Genomic DNA, 20,893 nt, shown 5'->3' on the forward strand with positions numbered 1-20,893 from the left:
TTTAGCCCCAGCAAAGAAACTTTGTGCTGCTTTAGGGGCTATTTCAAAAGTTTCAAGATGACACACTCTTGTGACTAACATTGGATGAGGGGCTTCTTAAAGAAGCTTCCAGGTAAGGACCCCCCCACTGTCTTACTTTCCGGTCCTTCTATACCTCTGTCATCCCCATGCAGTTTTTACAAATGTTGCTCTACACTTCTTAAAACTACAAGGAAGCAAGATAGCTGTTGTCCCAGATTCCAGAATTTACACCTCTTGCCAAAAAGGAGGCAATTGAACATGATGGAGCACCCATAGCCACTTGAACTTCGTCAACAACATAAAGTATTTATTGGTTAAGGCATACAAAAAGGCTAGTCAATAATAAAAGGATCCAAATAGGCATTTTACATAAGCATAATTAGTTCAGCCAAATTTCAGATCGCTGGAGAAAAGGCAGGGGCAGGAGAAAAAGAAACATATAACATGATTTATATAAGGATCATTGTGACAGATCAATCATTTAGCACCTAGGCCAGCCCTCCTGAACCTCATACCCTTGAAGTTTTGTACTACAATTCCCATCAGCCCCAGGACTCCACTCTTACAACTAGCAGGTATGACTAAAAAAATGAAGAAGATGGTGCACCAGGCTCTCAGAGGAATTCTAGGCTAATAAAACAACAACAAAGGACCATCTTGGATATGCTTTCTAGAGAAGAGCAAGAAAAAATGTCAGGCGCAGCCTCAATCTATGCATATTCACGCGGGAGCAAGTCTCATTTATTCAACTGGGCTTACTCCCAAGTAGATGCACATAGGAGTGAAGCTTTTCAATAAATGTAAACTTCTCTTAAAGCTTTCAAATGGCTGTTTCCTACACTTCACAAATAATACACGCAGTAAAGTGTTGACTGGCAGGAAGCAACATTGGCAGCCTATTGTGACCATGCCTACCTGAAACCAACTACAATTTTGCTATTGTGAGGCAAACATGACATCAAAATTCCACACACACACCCGACTACCTTCAAGTCTAGGAAATTATTACTGGGTGGGCAAGTTCTTAAACTATTAAAAGCAAAATAGCAGCACCCGACATAAACTTAAAGAGTCTCAAGTCAATCCCACCATAACTTCAGGATTTAGTACCTTTCTGTACTTTGTATCAATGTTACTGAAGTGGAGGGTTGAGCCCTGCTAACGGTTCCAGCCAGAAGGGGAAGGAGGTCCTTTGACTGTCCCCAAGGGGCTGATGGGAATTGCTGCTCTTAGGAGCTCAGTCCCTGCTGCCTTTCTCTGTCCGTTATTGAGAGCTGGCACCCACAAGCAGGCATAGTAGAACCAAAACCCTGCATGATTAATAGACCTCTGTTGCTCTCCTGATGTCTTGGCACAACTGTACTTGAGTCAAGCGGTGCCTGTGGCAGTCATCCCCTGGGTTTTCACCTAGGTGATATATCAATACATTGCCCAAGACCAATATGAGGGCCAGACTGCGATGGCAGTTTCATCAGGCGGTATATTCTGAGTGAAACGGCTGCTGCTCCCAAGTGCCCAGCGTGCCGAAGGAGAAACAAGCTGCAGCCAGGTGCTGTAGGCAGAGGGACTCAGGAGCAGCGGTGGTTTCACTTGCAATATACCGCCGGGTGAAACTGCCACTGTGCTCTGGCCGAAGGCAGAGGCAGCCTTGTGAATGAAGCTTCACAGGCTCTGGGCGCTTGGCTACTGTCACCTGGCTGCTTTCTTCTGGGAGGGTGATCTGCATCTTTCCTCCAGGGGTGGTTAGTCACCCGGGAGTAAAGACCCAGCACGCTCACTGGGGTGTAGGGGAAGGCAGACAAACGGAAGGAGCCTGACAGGCTCTGTGCGCTTGGCTACCACCTGGCTGCCTTCACCCAGGAGGGTGGGGTGTGTCTTTCACCCCAGGAGGAAAGACACAGTGCGACTACTTGCTTGGGTGAAGGCAAAGGCAGGCAAATGCACAGATCCTGACAGACTCTGCACTTGGCTACCACTGTCTGGCTGACTCCCTCCACCCGCAGTGTCTGGCAAGAGGAACAAGCTGCCTCAGCTCCTGGCCAATGCAACTTGTTCCTCTGTTTCAACATCATGGTGTATCGTCAGATCGGGATGTTTGGCTGGTACATCACAATGTTGAAAAGCTGGCATCGCCCATCCCTAACCCTCTCAATCTTTCAAATACAACAGTGAAAGTTAAAAGTCAATTTCTCAATTAAGATCAGAGAATGAAGAAGTGAAATGATGTGATTGGCAACTAGATTTGGCTTTGGGTGGCAAAAGTTACCACTGCTCACACTTTTGGCAACTTGCACCCGAGAAATACCTCTAATGAGTTTGCTTGACCCACATGGCTGCTTCCCTGAGTAGCGAGTTTGAATGCAGCACAACCAACATAGAATGGGGACATGCCTTTGCAATATGATGCTTTCAGTGCTACGGACACCTGTCAGCATATATAGCTTTCCACATTTCTTTTGGGATCTTGTTTAATCCTGTAAGGAGCTGCTTTTAACAGTGTGCTGTGCCAACTTATCCTGTTCAAATTCCATTGCAATCTTTAAGGCAATGCTGCTAAGGGAAACAGACTGCATATTACAAATAATTGTGACCACCACACCCTTGGGTGGCACCAGTGGGCCACTGTTTGAAGCTGCAGAGTCTGGCTCTTCAGGAAGAATGAGCAGGACGCTGCTTGCACCCACTGCCCCACCCGTGTGGTAGGCATAGTGTCGCTGCCGCCTGCAGAAGCCATATTCCTGCTTATTCTCCACCACACTCCAGGCCATCCCATATTTAACATCTTTGTCCCCAGGTGCTTTTGTGTTTGGAACTGGCCTCCACATCATCGCTACGGTGCCAGGTTTGAGATAGCCAGGAAGGAGTCCAGCAGCGAGGTTTTCCAGCTGTCCAAGTTGATAGCCATACAGCATGGCATTGCCAAATTTAAGAAGGTCGCTCACTGTGGAAAGGAAGCCACCACCAGCCCACTTGTAGGAGTTGTCCACGTAGGGTGCGTTGACCAGACGGCCTTTTTTGTTGTGAATGTAGTTCCTGGAGGTCATCCACAAAGAAAAGGAAGCAACTATTTTATTCAAATGTGCCACAGAAATTGCACACGAGAAGAAAGCAAAAGATGGCGATAACCCAGGCACAGGCAAATTTGGCCCTCCAGATGTTTTGGGACTACAACTCCCATCATCCCTAGCTAACAGGATCAGTGGTCAGGGATGATGGGAGTTGTAGTCCCAAAACATCTGAAGGGCTGAGTTTGCCTATGCCTGTGATAACCAGTGCAATGTTGTTGGTTTTTTTTTCAAACGGGGAAGCTTTGCCCAATTAACAAACACCACTCAGCTATTTGCTGGATTCATCACTGCTTGGTTCCACACCTCAGCATGGAGTTGCTTTATTATGAAAGGTAAGAGGACAAGTTGCACTAGAACAGCAGAAAGGAAACAAGGCTATCAGTGCTCTAGCCACATCATTGTACTGGTGAAGGCTAGACCTCCAAGTACACTGATGAGGCTCTTGAGCAGTAAAGCTCTTGTATGCATTCAAGGCCAGCCCTACTTCACTGTAAAGTAATGAAGATGCCTCAGAACTCGGTCCCTCCAAATTTGAAATCTAGGTGAGAACCCTTCCTCACAGCTTTCTGAATTAAAAGACACACAGCAAAAATGCCAGTAAACAGCTTGCCAGCCATGGAAACTCGTGAGAAACTGGAGTATTTCGAGGGCTGTGGAACTGTAGGTATGAACAAATTTAAGCACTGTTAACTTGGCTGTATTATGATCTTAGATCTAGGGCAAAACTCACTCTGCTTCTTATACTTGGCTCTTTGAAAAAGGTATGACTACAAAAAATGTATGTAGAGTGGTACCTCGGGTTACAGACGCTTCAGGTTATGTGATTTTGGGTTGCACACCACCCCGAACCCGGAAGAACGGGAATGAGTTACTTCTGGGTTTAGGCACTCGCGCAGAATCGCTAAATCGTGCTATGCGCAGAAGCGCCAAATCGCGACCCGTGCGTGCCTCCTGCACGGATCACGTTCGTAACCCGAGGTTTCCACTGTACTATCATCTCACAGCCTTGGATTATGTAAAAACAAAGAGAACCACAAGGTGGCAGTGAACTCTGATTTTAGAACATCACTCCCAGACATGCTGAAGCATTACATTAAGCTTATCAGGTCCCCTTAATTTTGCTTGGAATTATGTGAACTGCTACATATGATTTACTTTCATTTATAAAAATTAAGGGCTTATCCATCTTCCTCAAGTCACTGTCCCTAACAATTTTTCCAAAATATTAGCTTCTTAACACTAAACATCCACAATTAAAATGTTCCCTGTGACATGTCCCTTGGGAATTGTCTATACTTTCTAACAGCAATAGCTGTGCCATTTTTTCTTTTTGTGAGGGGTGAGGGAGTTTTTTTCTAAGCAGTCGATTAACACAACATATTGCTTCTGATCTCTTAATAATTTGTAATTAAAACTCCTGCTCATCTGGGGATCATTGAATGGGCACTATGGAGGGGGGGGGGGAGAGAGAAGGTTACCCAAGGCATGGGAACTATTGGAAACCATTCATCAGGGCTATTCCAAACTTTAAAGTGTTTCTGCAGGATTTAACTCAATATTTAACTAAATTTTAAGAATTGGCAGTGTCTTTATTACCTGCACCAACTACTAATTTTTCATCTTGTTCTAAAGCAGCCCTCCCCAACCTGGTGCCTGTAGTCTTGGACTACAACTCCCATCAGCCCCCAACAGCATGGCCATATGGCACGGGGAGTAAATGGTGTTTTCGTGCACTCTGGCTTCCATAACGGTGTCCCATTGTGCCAGAAGCAGTTCAGTCATGCTGGCCACCTGCCGCGGAAAGCTGTCTGCAGATAAACGCCGGCTCTCTCGGCCTGAAAGTGGAGATGAGCGCTGCACCCCCTAGTTGATTTTGACTGGACTTAACCATCCAGGGGCCCTTTAGTATGGTTGTGCTGCTGGGAGTTGTAATCCCAAACATCTGGAGGGCACAAGGTAGGGGAAAACTGAGCTATGCACAACTCCAACGGAGCCAATAACTGCTCAGTGGTGAATGAGGGAAAATAAGGCTGTTGCAGAGGGGACATGCCATATAAAGATACACAAGTGCTTCTGTCAGTGTCAGTGGAACCCAGATTGCTGTGGATACTCCAAAGAGAGTGGATACTCCATATTTTATTAAGCCAAAACAAATGAACAGCAACTGTTGCAAGCCTACAGGACATGACTGCATGGAAGTTTACCTCGCTCTGTTGTATATAAGGGGCTCATTATCATCCAGTCCTGTTGCCAACATATCCAGGTCACTAAATATTTTCAGCATGTAGTCTGTGAATTTCTGACCCGAGGCTCTCTCCACAACAGCACTCAGAAGAGTAAATCCATGAGTTGAATACAAAAACTGGCTACCTTGAAGGGAAGAAGAAAGGTACATTTTATACACAGTTTATGCTGTGAGCATTTTACACACCAGTGGTGCTTAGTCCCCTAAAGAGGGATCTACTTAGATTGAGACGATGTGAGAGTTGAAAAAATGTACTTTATTAAGTTAACTCTAGATCTTAAACTGTATAAAGGTAACTCTTTCAGCACATAAAGTGTAGGACTTAAATAAACACCTCTCAATATAACAAGCTGCTCTCTTTCTCATACTTTTAAACGTAATATTAAAAATTTCTGGGATTTACATATCTGAAATATTGTTGCAATCGAAATTATTCAACCCCCATTCCAAATCAGGTTTATTATTAAAATTTACAGACCTTCAGCTGTTTGCAATGAGCAAATCAAACACATGGATGTTCAACACAATGGATGCTTCAAGTGGTCTCCCCAAATTGAGCTGAAACTGCAAGCATCTTTAGTACTTAGTGGGGCAGCCTCTTGCAGACCTGCTGCAAAAGAGATGTAGAGCCAGACAGCAGCTTCTGGTAGCACTCCTGAGGAATCTTAGCCCACTCCTCAGGAGCAATGGCCTCCAGTTCAGTAATATTTTTGGGTTTGCGTTCTACAACTGCCTTCTTCAAATCCCACCAGTGATTTTCTATCTAACAAGACCATTTCTGGGTTAAGGTCAGGGTTAATTTTAGGACTGGGTTAGGTTTAGGGTAAGGGTTAGAATAAGGGCTAGGGTCAGGGTCAGTGTTGTCTTATGTTTTCTTGTGATTTTGATTCATTTCCTGTTGGTTTGCTGGGGAGCGCCTGGCTGCCTTCAGGTGGTGCAAGGGCTCTAAGATGCAGCTTCCGGGCTGCCTCCACCTTCCCTGACCCCAGCAACTATTCAGCCGGCTGCGTGCAAGCAGGAGCAGGGCAAGGATCTCTCAGCTGCGAAGGGAGATTTCATGCTGCCTATTGGAGCAGCCCCGATCCCAACTCCTACTTGCGTGCAAGCAGGAGGGGGCATGGATCTTCCTGTTATGCAGTGCAAAGCCTCCCTTCCCATCAGGGATCCCAGCTGCCTCCTGCTTGCATGCAAGTAGGACTGGGATCAGGCTGCTCTGATGGGAAGGGAGGCATCGTGCTACCTATCAAAGCAGAACAAAGCACCTTTGTGCGATGGTGGGAGGAGCAAGGCCGCTAGCACTGCGACCCGAGCCTCGCCGCTGCCTCCGCCGCTCTCGGCCCTCCTTCTCTGCCTTCCATACCTGGCATACTGCTTTCCCACCACCACCATTGCCAAGGAACCAGCAAGTCATGGGGCTGCCCAGGCTCATTGAGAAAGGAGAGAGAAGCCTCGGAGGACGGGGAAGTGTGGTGGTACCCCCAAACGTCCGTTTGTATACCCAAAAAACCCCACGCAACCTGGAACGCTGATTTCCGGGTTTGAAGTGGTTGTAATCCAAAATGTTCGTTAACTAGGCTGTTCATAACCCGAGGTACCACTGTACTGGAGCCGACTGTTCTTGTGCTTTTGTAGTGGTGTACGTCTTGGAAGTTCTAGGATAGAAACCTTCTGCATTTAGTATGTGCTTTACTGTGTTCACTGAAACCTCAGTGCCTGCTGCCACCAAGTCTTGCTGCAGCTCTTTTGTAGTCACTCAAGATTTTCCCCCAGCCTGCCTTCTCAGAAATCTGGTTGGTGCCTTTTTTTGCCCTGTCCAGGTTAGTGTAACCACTGTTTCTTTAACTTTGAACTTGCGAAATATTCTTCCAAGGGTGTCTCTAGGAATATTCAGTGCCTTCAATATCTTCTTGTATACTGCTTGTTTGTCAAGGGTGATGATCTCTTCTCTTACCTTCTTGGACCATTCTCTTGAGCTAGACATATTTCTAAGATGTAGCTAAATTTGACACTCATCAAACCCCCTAACCAGTTCATGTATTTCATGTGTTCCAGCTCAAGCACACCTGGTACAACTAATGGAGTCCTTGATTAGTTGCATCAGGTGTGCTTGAGCTAGAACACCTGTATTTGTGCTATTGTGAGGGATTCTATTCAGGGGGTTGAATAATAGTGAGACTGGAGAAACCAGTATAAGTTGCAGTTTCAGCTCAATTTGGGGAGACCACTTGAAGCATCCATTGTGTTGAACATCCATTTGTTTGATTTGCTCATTGCAAACAGCTGAAAGTCTGTAAACTTTGATAATAAACCAATTTGCCATGGGGGTTGAATAATTTCGATTGCAACTCACTCTTTGGAACATAGGAAGCTACCTTATATAGAGTCAGACTATTCCCCTTCTAGATCCAGACTGTCCACACAGACTGGCAGCAGCTCTCCATGGTCTTTCTCAACCACACCAGAAAATGGTAAAAATCTAAGCAGAGACCCTCTGCATGAAAGAACGGGGCTTTACTTCCTCCTCTTCAGATCCCCACAGAACAGACATAGATATCTTTCATGCAAACAGTGGAAGATACCAAACTTAAAAGAGGAAGAGTATAGAAATAAAGACCTACTTCAAAATGAAAATGGAGTAGGCAAAGATAGTCAAACCTTTTCTCCATGAAAAAGTAATGTTGAAACAACCAAGTTATGTAAGGCTTCCAAAAGGCATATTGACAACACAGCTGTACTAAGAAGTTTGGATTAAATGTACAACTCACCTGGTTTAAAGAACAAAGGATCGTTTTTAAATAAGTTCAATGAATCAATCACATTATCAAATTTTTCTTTCAAATAATATTCTTTATGTTCAAACTCTGATTTTTTCTTTTCACTTTTGGAATGTTTGCCTTCGTGTTCCGGCTTGGCTTTAGCAAAATCAGTTTTTTCAGAGACTTTGTCTTCTTTCTCTCTGTCAGATGTTGTGATATCTTTTGTAGCCTTCAGGGTTCTGTTGGCCTTTTCCTTCTCTTCTTTTACTTTGGAAATATCTTTCTCATAATGGCGAATCCCACTTAACTGTGAAGTGAGCAGTCTTGTTGTAATGGTGACCTACATTTTAAAAAGACATCAGCTCAAGTAAACAGTGGAGTGATATCACATGCTATCATCAACAAAAACTTTCCAACATTTGTGGTGGGGACTTGTCAGTGAGAATCCATTGATCTGCTGACACTTAACTAGCCTCGCTAAAGTCAGCAGGACAACAGAAGGATGCCCCCATCCCAATAAAGAAAGCTATATTCCTATTACATGTCCTTCATTCTTCTTAACAAGAGAGTTATTGTCTGTTAGTCACTATTAAACATGTTACAGATGACTGGATATCCAAGAAATTCCATCAGACCACCACTTAACGCTGGTGAATGGCCTCATTTACCTTTTCACCTTCATATTCTTTTTCAGGAAATTCTGGAACATACTTCTGCACTGGAGCATCTAAATCCAGCTTTCCTTCCTCCCACAACTTTGCAACAGCAACCATAGTCAGAGGTTTGCTAATGCTTGCAATTCGCAGGACGGTCTCTGGCTTGCAGAGCACACGGTTCTCCACGTCAGCATAACCCATTCCTTTAAGGGAATAAGCAGATTACTGTCAAGTGGTGTTTTGTGCACTGGAATGCCTCAGGCTCTTTGAAAACTAAAAGATCAAGTTGTTTGAGGCTGCGCACACACCATATCTTTAAAGCACATTACTTCCCCCAGAGAATCCTGGAAACTGTTAAGGGTGCTGGGAATTGTAGCTCTGTGAGGGATAAGCTACAGTTCCCAGGATTCTTTGAGGGAAGCAATATGCTTTACTGGTTGGTGTGTATGCAGCCTAAGACTTCTCAAAGACTTTTTGATAATTTCCTCTTCTCAAGACAGACAAATGTGAGTTTGGCATAATATCTAGCTTTGGTCTGTTTGCACATCAAATGAATAGCAGCACTTCATTAACATCCATGATAAGAGATATTGTGTGTGGCAAACATGTTTGTTCCAGTAGCAATACAAAGTTATCAAGTCTAGGAAGGGAGAATGGCTACCACATTGAGCTCTGAAGCTGCATGAGAGGGCTAGAAAGACACCCAAGGAAACAAATGTTTTTTAACAAAAACATAGATGCCATTTAAGATCCTAATTGGAGTTGGAGAGAGGAAGAGAAAAGTTGAAAAGAGGCAACATATCAGAGTTCAAATAAAGGCTTGCTGTCCTGAGAAGTGATTATACAGGTCACAGTACAAGTTAGACCTGCCCAAGCAGGATTAAGGGATGGCACCTCCCTGTGGCAAGCAAACATCTTCAAGAGGGAATGTTTTGAGTCAGTTTATTAGAACTTTCTGAGCAAGTCTTATTTGGGCACATTGTGAGGGGAACAAAAAAACCTTTACGACTCCTTTCTCACATCAAATATTTATGCAAGTGGTATGAAGGTCTCAGATTATGAGGGGGTATTCCATGTCAAGTGATCCAATGACTTTTACCTTACCATTTTATATTGCTTTCTGTTTCAGTTTCTTATAAGTAGTATAAGAGAAGGTCCAATAACTCAAGTTTTTATTTTTTTTATCTCATCCTGTTTTTGGGTTATGAGGGTTTGAAATTTCAAAAAATTGATAAATTTGGCCTTGCCAAGACTACACATAAACCTTAAAAGCTCAGCCCAGAATTGAGATACACACGATCCCACCCCATTCCTGCTAGCAGCCAAATGATAGCAGAATTATAACTGACAGGCATGGCAGGAGAATACTGTTGCTCCAGAGCAATGGGGAAGCTGGCCAGCCAGCCAGCCAGCCAGCCATCATGTGAACGTTACTGACTTATATATAACAAACCTGTATGTGTGACTTACTGACTTACATCACAAACTTATGTTTCTCCTCAAATTTTGTATTTGGATAGCTTTCCTCCCTCCTGAATTCTCAAAAGAGCTATAGAAATTATATTAATGAATGATAATCTTAAATATATATTTTTTTAATATAAAGACAACCCCTGCCCCTGCATACAAGAAGTCTTTGACAAGCAATAAAAATGCATTAATCCTCACTTACCTTCTAACCAAATTTCTTTGCCATCTACAGAAACTCCAGCTACTATTCCAGGAGCTCCCACTTCATCCTATTGGAATAAAATACAACTTTGACTTTCTGAATTCTCCTAATCCTTCTGATGCGTCAATCCTAAGAGTGTGTCTTAAAACCCCCCACAACAACCATTTAAATCTCATTTAATTCCATTAAAGCCACATACCCTTGCCCACATCAATGGAGGTGGAGAAGAAACCACCCTCTTCCTCCTTCCCCAAGCCAAAATTTTGCTAACTGGATCACAATTTTATTCTCTGTGTTAGTAATCAGATATATTTACTCAGGCCTTTGGGGGCACCAGGGCTGCATATGCTTCAGGACCTTTCTCTTGTGCTAGTTTAGTTTAACATCAATATGATTTTAAAGATTTATTTATTTTTATTGCAAGGGGTTTATAGTATGCTGTAAACGGCCCTGCAATCTTCAGATTAAGGGTAGTCTAGAAATAGACTAATCAGAATATGGAGGATGCAAAGTGAGCAGAAGATTCTCATGAGGATGCTCTATTCTGTCTTGGTCAGACTCCAACTGGGTAAGTGTCCAGTTCTGGGCACCACAATTTAAGGATGTTGACAAGCTGGAACATGTGCAGAGGAGGGTGACCAAGATGATAAAAGCTGTGGAAACCAAGCCTTATGAGGAAAGGTTGAGGGAGTTGGGATCTGATAGCCATCTTCTAATATCTCAAAGGCTGGAAGATGGAGCAGGCTTGTTTTCTGCTGCTCCAGAGAGCAGGAACCTGAACCAATGGATTCAAATGCCAAGAAAGGAGATTCCGACTGAACCATAGGAAGAACTTTATAACTGTAAGAGCTGTTCAACAGTGGAATGGACTACCTCAGAAGGTAGTGGATTCTCCTTTATTGGAGGTTTTTAAACAGAGGTTGGATGCCCACCTGCCAGATTCTTCTGCTGTGATTCCTGCATTGCAGGGGGGCTGGACTAGATGACCCTTGGGTTCCCTTCCAACTCTATAATTATCTAATTCTGTAGACTTGTACTGCACATTTAAGGCATCCCATGCAGACGGGGGACTAAATTTTTATCATAGTTTATGCTATGTAAATTCAGAACTTTGCCGTTCGGTCCTTAAGAAGAAAACAAAACCGGGCGGCGGCGGCGGCGGAATAAACTTTGGCCCTCGGCCCCTCCCCGCCTTCCCACCTTCAGGCGCTGGACAAGGTCCCTGCTGCTGGCCACGGCCCGGGCGAAGCCCTTCTCCGCCCGAGGGCCCTCCCGCTCTTCCTCGCTCCCCACAGCCGCCGCCGCCGCCGCCGTCAGGGCCAGCCCCAGCCCCAGCCCCACGGGGCCCAGCCGCCAGCGGCTCCCGCGAGAGGGCGGACTCCATGGCGCCCGCGGGCCGCCGCTCCCCGGGCGCCCCACGGGCAGCAGGACCCTCCGCGCTGCCGCCAGCCCTCGCAGCATGGCCGGCCAAGAGCTGCCTCGCTCGCTCGCCCGGCTCCGGCCTAGGCCCGCGTTGCTAGGAGACGCGCCAGGCAGGAGCAGGAGGCCCCCGAGGGCATCGAGCGGAGCCGACCGCAATCAGACAGCGCAGGAGCCCATCGAGCGCATCGAGCGGAGTCTTGCGGGGCTTGTTTTATCCCTGCGGAGAGTCCCGTTTGATTCTCACTGTGCCAAACAGCCAGCCCTCGCCTCTGTATTCATCAGTGCCTGCCTGCCTTCCTTCTTCCTTCTCCTCTCTCTCTCTCTCTCTCTCTCTCTCTCTCTCTCTCTCTCTCTCTCTCCTTCCTTCCTTCCTTCCTTCCTTCCTTCCTTCCTTCCTTCCTTCCTTCCTTCCTTCCTTCCTTCCTTCCTTCCTTCCTTCCTTCCTTCCTTCCTTCCCCCCCCCTCTCTCTCTCTCTCTCCTTCCTTCCTTCCTTCCTTCCTTCCTTCCTTCCTTCCTTCCTTCCTTCCTTCCTTCCTTCCTTCCTTCCTTAGTATACTCAACATATCTCCTGAGTGTGCAGTCCCATTCATCTATTACGTTTAGAATTATCCAACGTTTTAGATTTATCCAGCGTTTAGATTTATTAAGGTTTTTATCCAAATGCGATTTGGGTTTTAAACGCAGCGTAAGGTAGTCTCTGTGGGAGTATATTGTATTTAATTATGGGGAATCAGAGTTTTTAGGGGGTTAACCAGGCTGGGATAGCTGGGATAGCAGGCTTGTTGTCTTGTTGTTTTGAATGTCTGGTGTAGATTTTTCTTTTCTTTTAAAAATAATTTTTATTGAATGATTTTATGTTACAAAAAACAATAGAGCCATACTACCACTAAATATAATTAAGAAATAAAAATTACACACATCAATATTTATTTTGTTATTTGCCATCTTATTTCCTCCCAAACATTGCATACAAAAACACTCATATGTGCAGACAGCCACATACCCACATCTGGTGTAGATTTTTCAATTTCGTTGTTCTGTATGGGACAATGACAATAAAGATTGCCGTATCATATCCTATATTTTTATCCCACCTACCCTCCAATGAGCTCAAGGCAGCACCCAGGATTATTGTTTGGATAATGTTTAAAAATCTTACTGGATTAATGTTTTGAAATCATGTCTGATTTTTATTTGTAACTAGTTTTACTGAAACTTTTTAGAATGTTACAGAATGCTTCCCCCACCCACCAAATGTAGGTGTGGTTGGTGCTATGGAATATAAATTCAATCAATGGATCAATCAATCAATCAATCAAGGTGGATCAATTCTTCATCCACCTTTTACTCTCACAACCCTGAAAAGCAGGTTCGGCTCAGACCCTCCAAGTGTCCCTATTTTCCAGGGACAGTCCCAGATTTACAGAAGCCGTATTGGTTTCTGATTTGATCCTGGAATGTCCTGCTTTTCCATAGGACATCCCTATTTTCATTGGAGGGTATGGTAGGACGTCTCTATTTTCATTTGAGAAATGTTGGAGGGTGACAGCTGGAGTGACAGCTATTATTACGCCATCATTAAATAGCAATTTAGAGCAGGAAAGGGGAGCCTGTGGCCCTCCAGTTGCTGTTAGACTCCAAGTCTCATTAGACAGCAGGTCAGGGATTATAGAGGCTGTCATCCAACAATGTCTAGATGCTGGGAGAATGGAGTATGTACACATTTTCTTCCTGCTGCCTGACAAGCTTCACTTACCATTAGGCAGAGCAAGACAACCTACCTTAGCAGATTTTGGAGTACAGTGGTACCTCAGGTTAAGTACTTAATTCGTTCCGGAGGTCCGTACTTAACCTGAAACTGAAGCACCACTTTAGCTAATGGGGCCTCCTGCTGCCACTGCGCAATTTATGTTCTCATCCTGAAGCATAGTTCTTAACCTGAAGCACTATTTCTGGGTTAGCGGCGTCTGTAACCTGAAGTGTATGTAACCTGAAGCATATGTAACCTGAGGTACCACTGTGCTATTAAAAAGCAGCTAAGTGTTCATTTTTAAATTTATTATTATATACTAACCACCATTTGGATTTTCTGCATCAGGCTTGCTCCAAAATGTCCAGAACTGTCTCCATCTTGGACTTTGTTCACTGGGATGCTTTTTTGAACAAGCTCCATTGAAATGAACATCCTGGTGGATCATACCCATTACTTTTAAAGTCTAAAACTCAGCAACTGAAATAAGGCCACACTGTGGGCAAGTAGGTGGAGCAATGATGAAAACCAAGGATGGGAGCAAATTATTTAGGCCATTAACAATTTATTCTGTACCATAAAGTAGTGCAGAATCCAGGAAATATAGAGTAACAAATTCTTGCATCCTTCCCCGTGTCCAGTGGTGTTTTGAACTATGGAGCTGGGCTCCAAGCCAGACCAAACCACTTTCAGATGTGCAATCAAATGCAGACCAGGTGGGATTCATTTCAGCATTTGTTGTTTTAATTCTCATTACTATTTTCCCAATAAAACAGAGTCATTTATCAAATGCCAAATTCATATCCAACACAGAGAAAGTCTGGATTCACTTAAGAGCATTTTACTTTGGCAGATAACTTACAGCAACAGTACTGAATGTACAGCGGTGGAGACTGCCTTCCCAGTGCCCAGGGCTTGGAGGGCACCATGACGAAGACGCTGATGGAGAGGCGCATGCCCTTCTCAACCTGATTGGACTGATTGGAAGCGCGCCTGCCTCTTGCATCTTCATGTCGCTCTTCCAGCGCAAGAAAGAAGGGAGAAATGAGCAGGACGCAGCAGGGGAGGCGCACACCCTTCCAGTCAGCCAGGTGGGGAAGTGCACTCACCTGCCAGATGCCAGCCCTGCTGCCCTTCCCACCCTGAAAGCTGGGCGATGCTTCCCTCAATGAGGGATTCCGTCGTGGGGGCACCTCGTTGCGACCCCTCCCAAAATGCACCTGTGGCCATGTGCCCCCCTCCACGCTAGGCCACTGCAACTGCATTGTGTTGATAGTCCTTTCCATTTGAATCGTGGTGGAATGATTTCTTGGGCTCAGCCTTTGCTCTGGACTTTTTTGGGGAGATCGGTTTCCAAGCAGCATGGAAATAAGCATAACTCTTCCTTTGCCCTATTTGCATTATGCCATGGGTAGCCAAAGTTGCACGTTCAGGATGTTTTGGGCCTGCAACTCTCATCAACCCTGACCACTAGTACTGCTGGTTTGGTCTCCTGGGAGTTTTGCCCTTATTTGTGTTCCTAAGCTGTCTGTGAAAGTCCCAGTCCCAGTCCAATACCTTTTGGTACCGAAACTTCAAATGGCAACTTCCCCCTCACTATAACAGGCACACAATCCATTGAGAAGGCCCCTTGTGCAAAGCCTATACCAACTGCTGTGTACCTGTACAAGGTGAAAAAGAAGTCAAGATTAAGAACTATGGCAGATATGCCTGAAAATATGCTGTTTGGTGCCCTGAGAAGCCCCTTCCCAGAGAGAGGATCTCATCTGCACAGGGTTGGTGCTCAGCAGCTCTTCGTAATATTTTGGTTTTTTTTTAATATAATTTTTTATTAAATTTATGAAATACAGAATCCAACTTCCAATTACAAATTTCCATAGATCTAGTGGACTTCCCCCATCTTCCGAACCCTGCATTCTCTGTACATTCAAAACATCAGCAATTTGTTAACTTATTTCAAACACAATAATGTATCTTTCATTTTATCGTGATGTCTAATCTCTAGGACATTGTAGTCCAAATCCTTAAGCTTTTAATTTCAACACAATAAAGTTATTTCATTACACCACCTCTAGCTTCTTGTACCTTATTTTCCATTTCAAAAGTTTACAAATGCTGAAGCTATAGTTTCCTAAAAGGAGCATTTTTTTAACATTCATACAACTTATAATGCTTTTTCAAATAGTCCTTAAATTTTTCCCAGACTTCCTCCGTTGCTTCTTCTCCCAAGTCTCGGATTCTGCCAGTCATCTCGGCCAATTCCATATAGTCCATCAACTGCGTCTGCCATTCTTCCAGCGTGGGTAAATTTTGTGTCTTCCAGTGCTTTGCCATCAGGATCCTTGCTGCTGTGGTGGCGTACATAAAGAAAGTTCTATCTTTCTTGGCCACTCTCTGGTCTACCATGCCCAGGAGGAAGGCCTCCGGTTTCTTGGGTAAGGTAAATCTGAGTACCTTTTTTAATTCATTATGTATCATCTCCCAGAAGGCCTTCACTTTCGGGCAGGTCCACCAGAGGTGTAAGAATGTCCCTTCCTCCTTCTTACACTTCCAACATTTATTGTCCGACAGGTGGTATATCTTTGCAAGCTTGACTGGGGTCATGTACCACCGGTATACCATTTTCATAATATTTTCCTTCAAGGCACTACATGCCGTAAATTTCATCCCGGTGTTCCATAACCTTTCCCAGTCTTCAAACATAATGTTATGCCCCAGGTCCTGCGCCCACTTTATCATGGAGGATTTAACTGTCTCATCCTGTGTATTCCATTTAAGCAGCAAGTTGTACATTCTCGAGAGTAACTTAGATTTTGGCTCTAGCAACTCTGTCTCTAATTTCGATTTTTCCACCTGGAAACCCACTTTTTTGTCCGCTTTAAAGACTTCCTGAATTTGAGCATAGTGCAACCAATCTCGCACCTTGTTTTTTAACTTTTCCATACTCTGCAACCTCCAATTATCTCCGATTTTTTCAATTATTTCCCAATATTTAGGCCAATGGGCCTCCATATTGAGTCTTTTACATGCTTTGGCCTCCATCGGTGAGAGCCACCTCGGAGTCTTACTCTCCAATAAGTCTTTGTATTTTGTCCAGACCATAAAAATTGCTCTTCTGACAATATGGTTTTTGAACGATTTATGAACGATTTGTCATACCACAAATATGCATGCCACCCAAAAGCATTACCAAACCCTTCCAGATCGAGGACATCGGTGTTCTCCAATAAAATCCAATCTTTCAACCAGCAGAAGGCTGCAGATTCATAATATAACCTCAAGTCTGGCAGGGCAAACCCCCCTCTTTCTTTCGAAACAGTTAGTATTTTAAACTTTATTCGGGGCTTTTTGCCCTGCCAGACAAATTTAGAAATATCCCTCTGCCATCTTCCAAAACATTCCACCTTGTCCACGATCTGAAGGGCCTGAAACAAAAATAACATTTTCGGCAATACATTCATCTTTATAGCAGCTATTCTACCCAACAAGGAAAGTTTCAATCTTGACCATGTTTCCAAATCTCTTTTAATCTCTGACCAACATTTCTCGTAGTTATCTTTAAACAAATTCAAATTTTTGGAGGTCAGGTACACCCCTAAGTACTTTACTTTTTTAACCACATTTAATTCTGTTTCTTTCATGAACTCCTCTATTTCTGTAGTTGTCAAGTTTTTTGCTAGAACTTTAGTTTTTTGTTTGTTCAGCTTGAATCCCGCCACCCGACCAAAGTCAGAAATTAATTCTAACACTCTTTTAGTGCTAGGGACTGGCTCCTGTAATGTTAATACCAAGTCATCTGCAAATGCTTTCAGTTTATATTGTTTCTCTCCGACCACAATTCCCTGTGCCAACCGGTCATTTCTGATCATGTTCAATAGCACCTCCAGGACTGAAATAAACAGCAGAGGAGACAGAGGGCACCCCTGTCGTGTCCCTTTTTCAATTTTGAACTCCTCTGTCACCACGTTGTTTACTATCAATTTAGCTTTTTGTTCTGAATAAATTGCTTCTATTCCATTTTCAAACCCCCGCCCTACTCCCATCCTTTCCAAATTTTTCTTCATAAACATCCAAGAAATATTGTCAAAGGCTTTCTCCGCATCAATAAAGATCAACACCGCTCTTGTATTTAAGTTTGTTTGTAAAAATTCCAAAATGTCAATGATGTTTCTTGTGTTGTCAAACAAATGCCTGCCCGGGAGAAAGCCTGCTTGGTCCTTATGAATCACTTCATTTAATACTTTCTTAAACCTACTTGCCAAAATGTCTGCAAAAATTTTGTAATCCACATTTAGGAGTGAGATGGGACGGTAGTTCTTAAGTTGGGTTTTTTCAGTTTCTAATTTTGGTATCAACGTGATGAAAGCTTCTTTCCACGTTTCCGATGCCTTCCTCCCCTCCATAATCTGGTTACAAACTTCCAACAGTGGTTGTATCAACGAGTCCTTCAATACCTTATAATATTTGGAAGTAAGTCCATCAGGTCCTGGAGACTTGCCTAGTTGAAGGTTCTGAATGGCACATTCAATTTCTTGGTACGTAATATTACAATTCAAAGTTGCTCTCGTTTCCGGGGGTATTTTTTGTAGTCCATTAGTTATGAGAAATTGATCCACCTCAGAATCTTTTTGCGGCCCTTGTGAATAAAGTTCTTTGAAATATCTCTGGAAACATTTTCTAATTTCCTCGGGTTTCTGGACCATTCTCCCTTTAATCTCTAGATTTGTAACTGTATTAAGCTTTTGTCTCTTTTTCAACTGCCATGCTAGCAGTTTCCCACACTTGTTAGCTGATTCAAAGGATCTTTGTTTCATTTGTTTAATTTTCCATTCCACTTCTTGATTTATCAGTTTCGAATATTGTGCCTGGAAAAACTTCACTTCTCTCAACACTTCCTTCGATTTAGGCCTAGATCTCAATTTTTTCTCTCCTTCTCTTATTTTCTCCAAGATCTTCTCCTTCTTTTCATTCCAGAGCCTTTTTTTAATCGTGTTCTGCTGTATTAGAAACCCTCTCATAACTGCTTTACTTGCGTCCCAGATTATTCTTTTTTCCGTGGCTGTCTTTAAATTTATTTCAAAATAATCCTTTAAAGCTTTTTGGGCCTTCTTGACAATCTCCTGATCTCTTAGCAGAGTGTCATTCATTTTCCATCTGAAAGATCCGGTTGTATTTAATCTCAGTTCCATTCTCAAAGCATTGTGGTCGGAGCAGGTTTTTGGGCAGATTTCCACTTTTCTAGTCTTAGGTGCCAGTCCTCTAGTTATCCATATTTGGTCGATTCGCGTCCATGTCATGTGAGCTTCAGAAAAGAAAGTTCCTTCTTTCCCTAGAGGGTTCTTGATCCTCCATATATCAATCAAATCCAAATTGTCAGTCATTTCGAAAAAGGTTTTTGGTAGTCTGCCATCTTTCGTTATGTTAGCACTTTGCGACTTGTCCATATTCACTGAGACAACCCCGTTCATATCTCCCAACATAATAATGTTGTTGTAATCCAAATAGTCCAGCATAATCTCATGCAGCTTCTTAAAAAATTCCGATTTTCCTTCATTTGGGGCATATATTCCTAAGATTAAAAACTTTTCTCCTTGTGTCTGAATTTCAATCGCCAAAATTCTGCCCTGTTCGTCTTTAAATAAAAATTTTGGTGACAAGCTCTCCTTTGCATATATCACCACTCCTCTTTTCTTAACTTTATCCGATGAAATAAATTCTTGGCCTAATCTTTTATTAATTAACACTTTTCTGTGGAGTCTTGTCACATGTGTTTCTTGCAAGCAGATAATGTCCAATTGTTCTTTTTTCAAAATATGAAATACTTTTTTTCTTTTTTCTGGGGAATTCCCGCCATGTATATTCCAGCTAAGAAGCTGCAGAGACATCCTGGTCTAGTTCTTAGGTATCACAATTGGGTGTCTAAATTTCCCTCCGTTCAGGAGGTAGCCATGGGTAGCCAAAGTTGCACGTTCAGGATGTTTTGGGCCTGCAACTCTCATCAACCCTGACCACTAGTACTGCTGGTTTGGTCTCCTGGGAGTTTTGCCCTTATTTGTGTTCCTAAGCTGTCTGTGAAAGTCCCAGTCCCAGTCCAATACCTTTTGGTACCGAAACTTCAAATGGCAACTTCCCCCTCACTATAACAGGCACACAATCCATTGAGAAGGCCCCTTGTGCAAAGCCTATACCAACTGCTGTGTACCTGTACAAGGTGAAAAAGAAGTCAAGATTAAGAACTATGGCAGATATGCCTGAAAATATGCTGTTTGGTGCCCTGAGAAGCCCCTTCCCAGAGAGAGGATCTCATCTGCACAGGGTTGGTGCTCAGCAGCTCTTCGTAATATTTTGAATTACTATGACTTTATATTGTTGCTTTATGTTATTGTATGTTGTTGCTTTATGTTATCTGTTATTATCTGTTGTTGCTTTATGTTAGTGTTTGATAATATAGTGATTGCAGTGTGTGTAATTTTTATTTTAAATTTTCTGTTTTGCAATTTCAAATAAACATTTTACATACTTTAATGTATCCAGTGACTTCCCTTCTTCTCTTTCCATGGTTCATTTTGCATATCTTACATCCCTGCATATTTTACAATAACTATTCCAATTGGTTTTCCACTATTACATCTATGAAAAATTATTTACTCTATTGAATTTATCTTAATGGTGCCAGCGTTTTCAGCTGTACAGTTATTTTCCATATAATCAATAAACATTTTCCAATCTTATTTAAATGTATGTTTTTCATGCTCTCTTATTCTATATGTTAAATCTGCAAGTTGTGCATATTCTGTCAAATTGCCAATCTTCTTTAGTTGGGACCTCGCTCACTTTCCATTTTTGGGCTAACAAAACATGGGCTGCAGTTGTTGCATACATAAATAAACTTTTCTGACCCCTGGGGATTTCAATCTGAGTTATCCGCAACGGAAAGCACTCCAGGTGTTGGTTTGTTGTTGTTGTGTTTTTTTTGGGGGGGAGTAATTTTAAACATTTTTTTTCAGTTCATTATAAATCATTTTCAAATACTTTTTTACCTTCATAGTTTGTTGTTTTTTAATACTATTATGATTATTGTGAGCCGCTTTGATCTCAACATTTATTGTTGGAAAAGCGGAATACAAATATTAAATCAAAATCCCATCAGGTCCAGCCAGCATGACCAGTGGTCAGGACTGAGGAACTTAAGTTCAAAACATCTGAAGGGCAACAGGCTGATCTGTAGAAACATGTTACAGAAAACTTTAAAGTTCTGCTGTTCAGAGATACAAAAATGGAATGTGTGTTGGCACTTAAGAA

At 43.0% G+C, this 20,893-nt stretch overlaps 1 protein-coding gene and 2 long non-coding RNA genes across 4 annotated transcripts; 1 reads left to right on the forward strand and 2 right to left on the reverse strand.

Moving 5' to 3' along the window:
* Nucleotides 1-307: 307 nt before the first annotated feature.
* On the reverse strand, nucleotides 308-11,898 carry LACTB (lactamase beta). Of its 2 annotated transcripts, XM_081887711.1 has the most exons (8): nucleotides 11,619-11,898; nucleotides 10,419-10,485; nucleotides 8,759-8,949; nucleotides 8,100-8,430; nucleotides 5,294-5,459; nucleotides 2,089-3,054; nucleotides 1,985-2,044; nucleotides 308-1,834 (listed from the first exon to the last, which is right to left on the reverse strand). In XM_081887711.1, the coding sequence occupies exons 1-6, from the start codon at nucleotides 11,877-11,879 to the stop codon at nucleotides 2,490-2,492; spliced, it is 1,581 nt and encodes a 526-aa protein (XP_081743837.1). In that variant the 5' UTR covers nucleotides 11,880-11,898; the 3' UTR covers nucleotides 308-1,834; nucleotides 1,985-2,044; nucleotides 2,089-2,489. The 2 variants fall into 2 exon arrangements, with proteins under 2 accessions (XP_081743837.1, XP_081743838.1); XM_081887712.1 differs by having other exon boundaries at nucleotides 308-2,044; nucleotides 11,619-11,894.
* On the forward strand, nucleotides 10,492-15,286 carry LOC309356380. Its single transcript, XR_014162742.1, has 2 exons — nucleotides 10,492-11,299; nucleotides 14,445-15,286. It is a non-coding gene; the product is annotated as an uncharacterized lncRNA (long non-coding RNA).
* On the reverse strand, nucleotides 14,314-15,134 carry LOC309356387. The gene is made up of 2 exons (XR_014162749.1): nucleotides 15,019-15,134; nucleotides 14,314-14,916 (listed from the first exon to the last, which is right to left on the reverse strand). It is a non-coding gene; the product is annotated as an uncharacterized lncRNA (long non-coding RNA).
* Nucleotides 15,287-20,893: the final 5,607 nt, after the last annotated feature.

The sequence above is a fragment of the Podarcis melisellensis genome (genome assembly GCF_964234715.1).
Source record: "Podarcis melisellensis genome assembly, chromosome: 14".
Taxonomy (NCBI): domain Eukaryota; kingdom Metazoa; phylum Chordata; class Lepidosauria; order Squamata; family Lacertidae; genus Podarcis; species Podarcis melisellensis.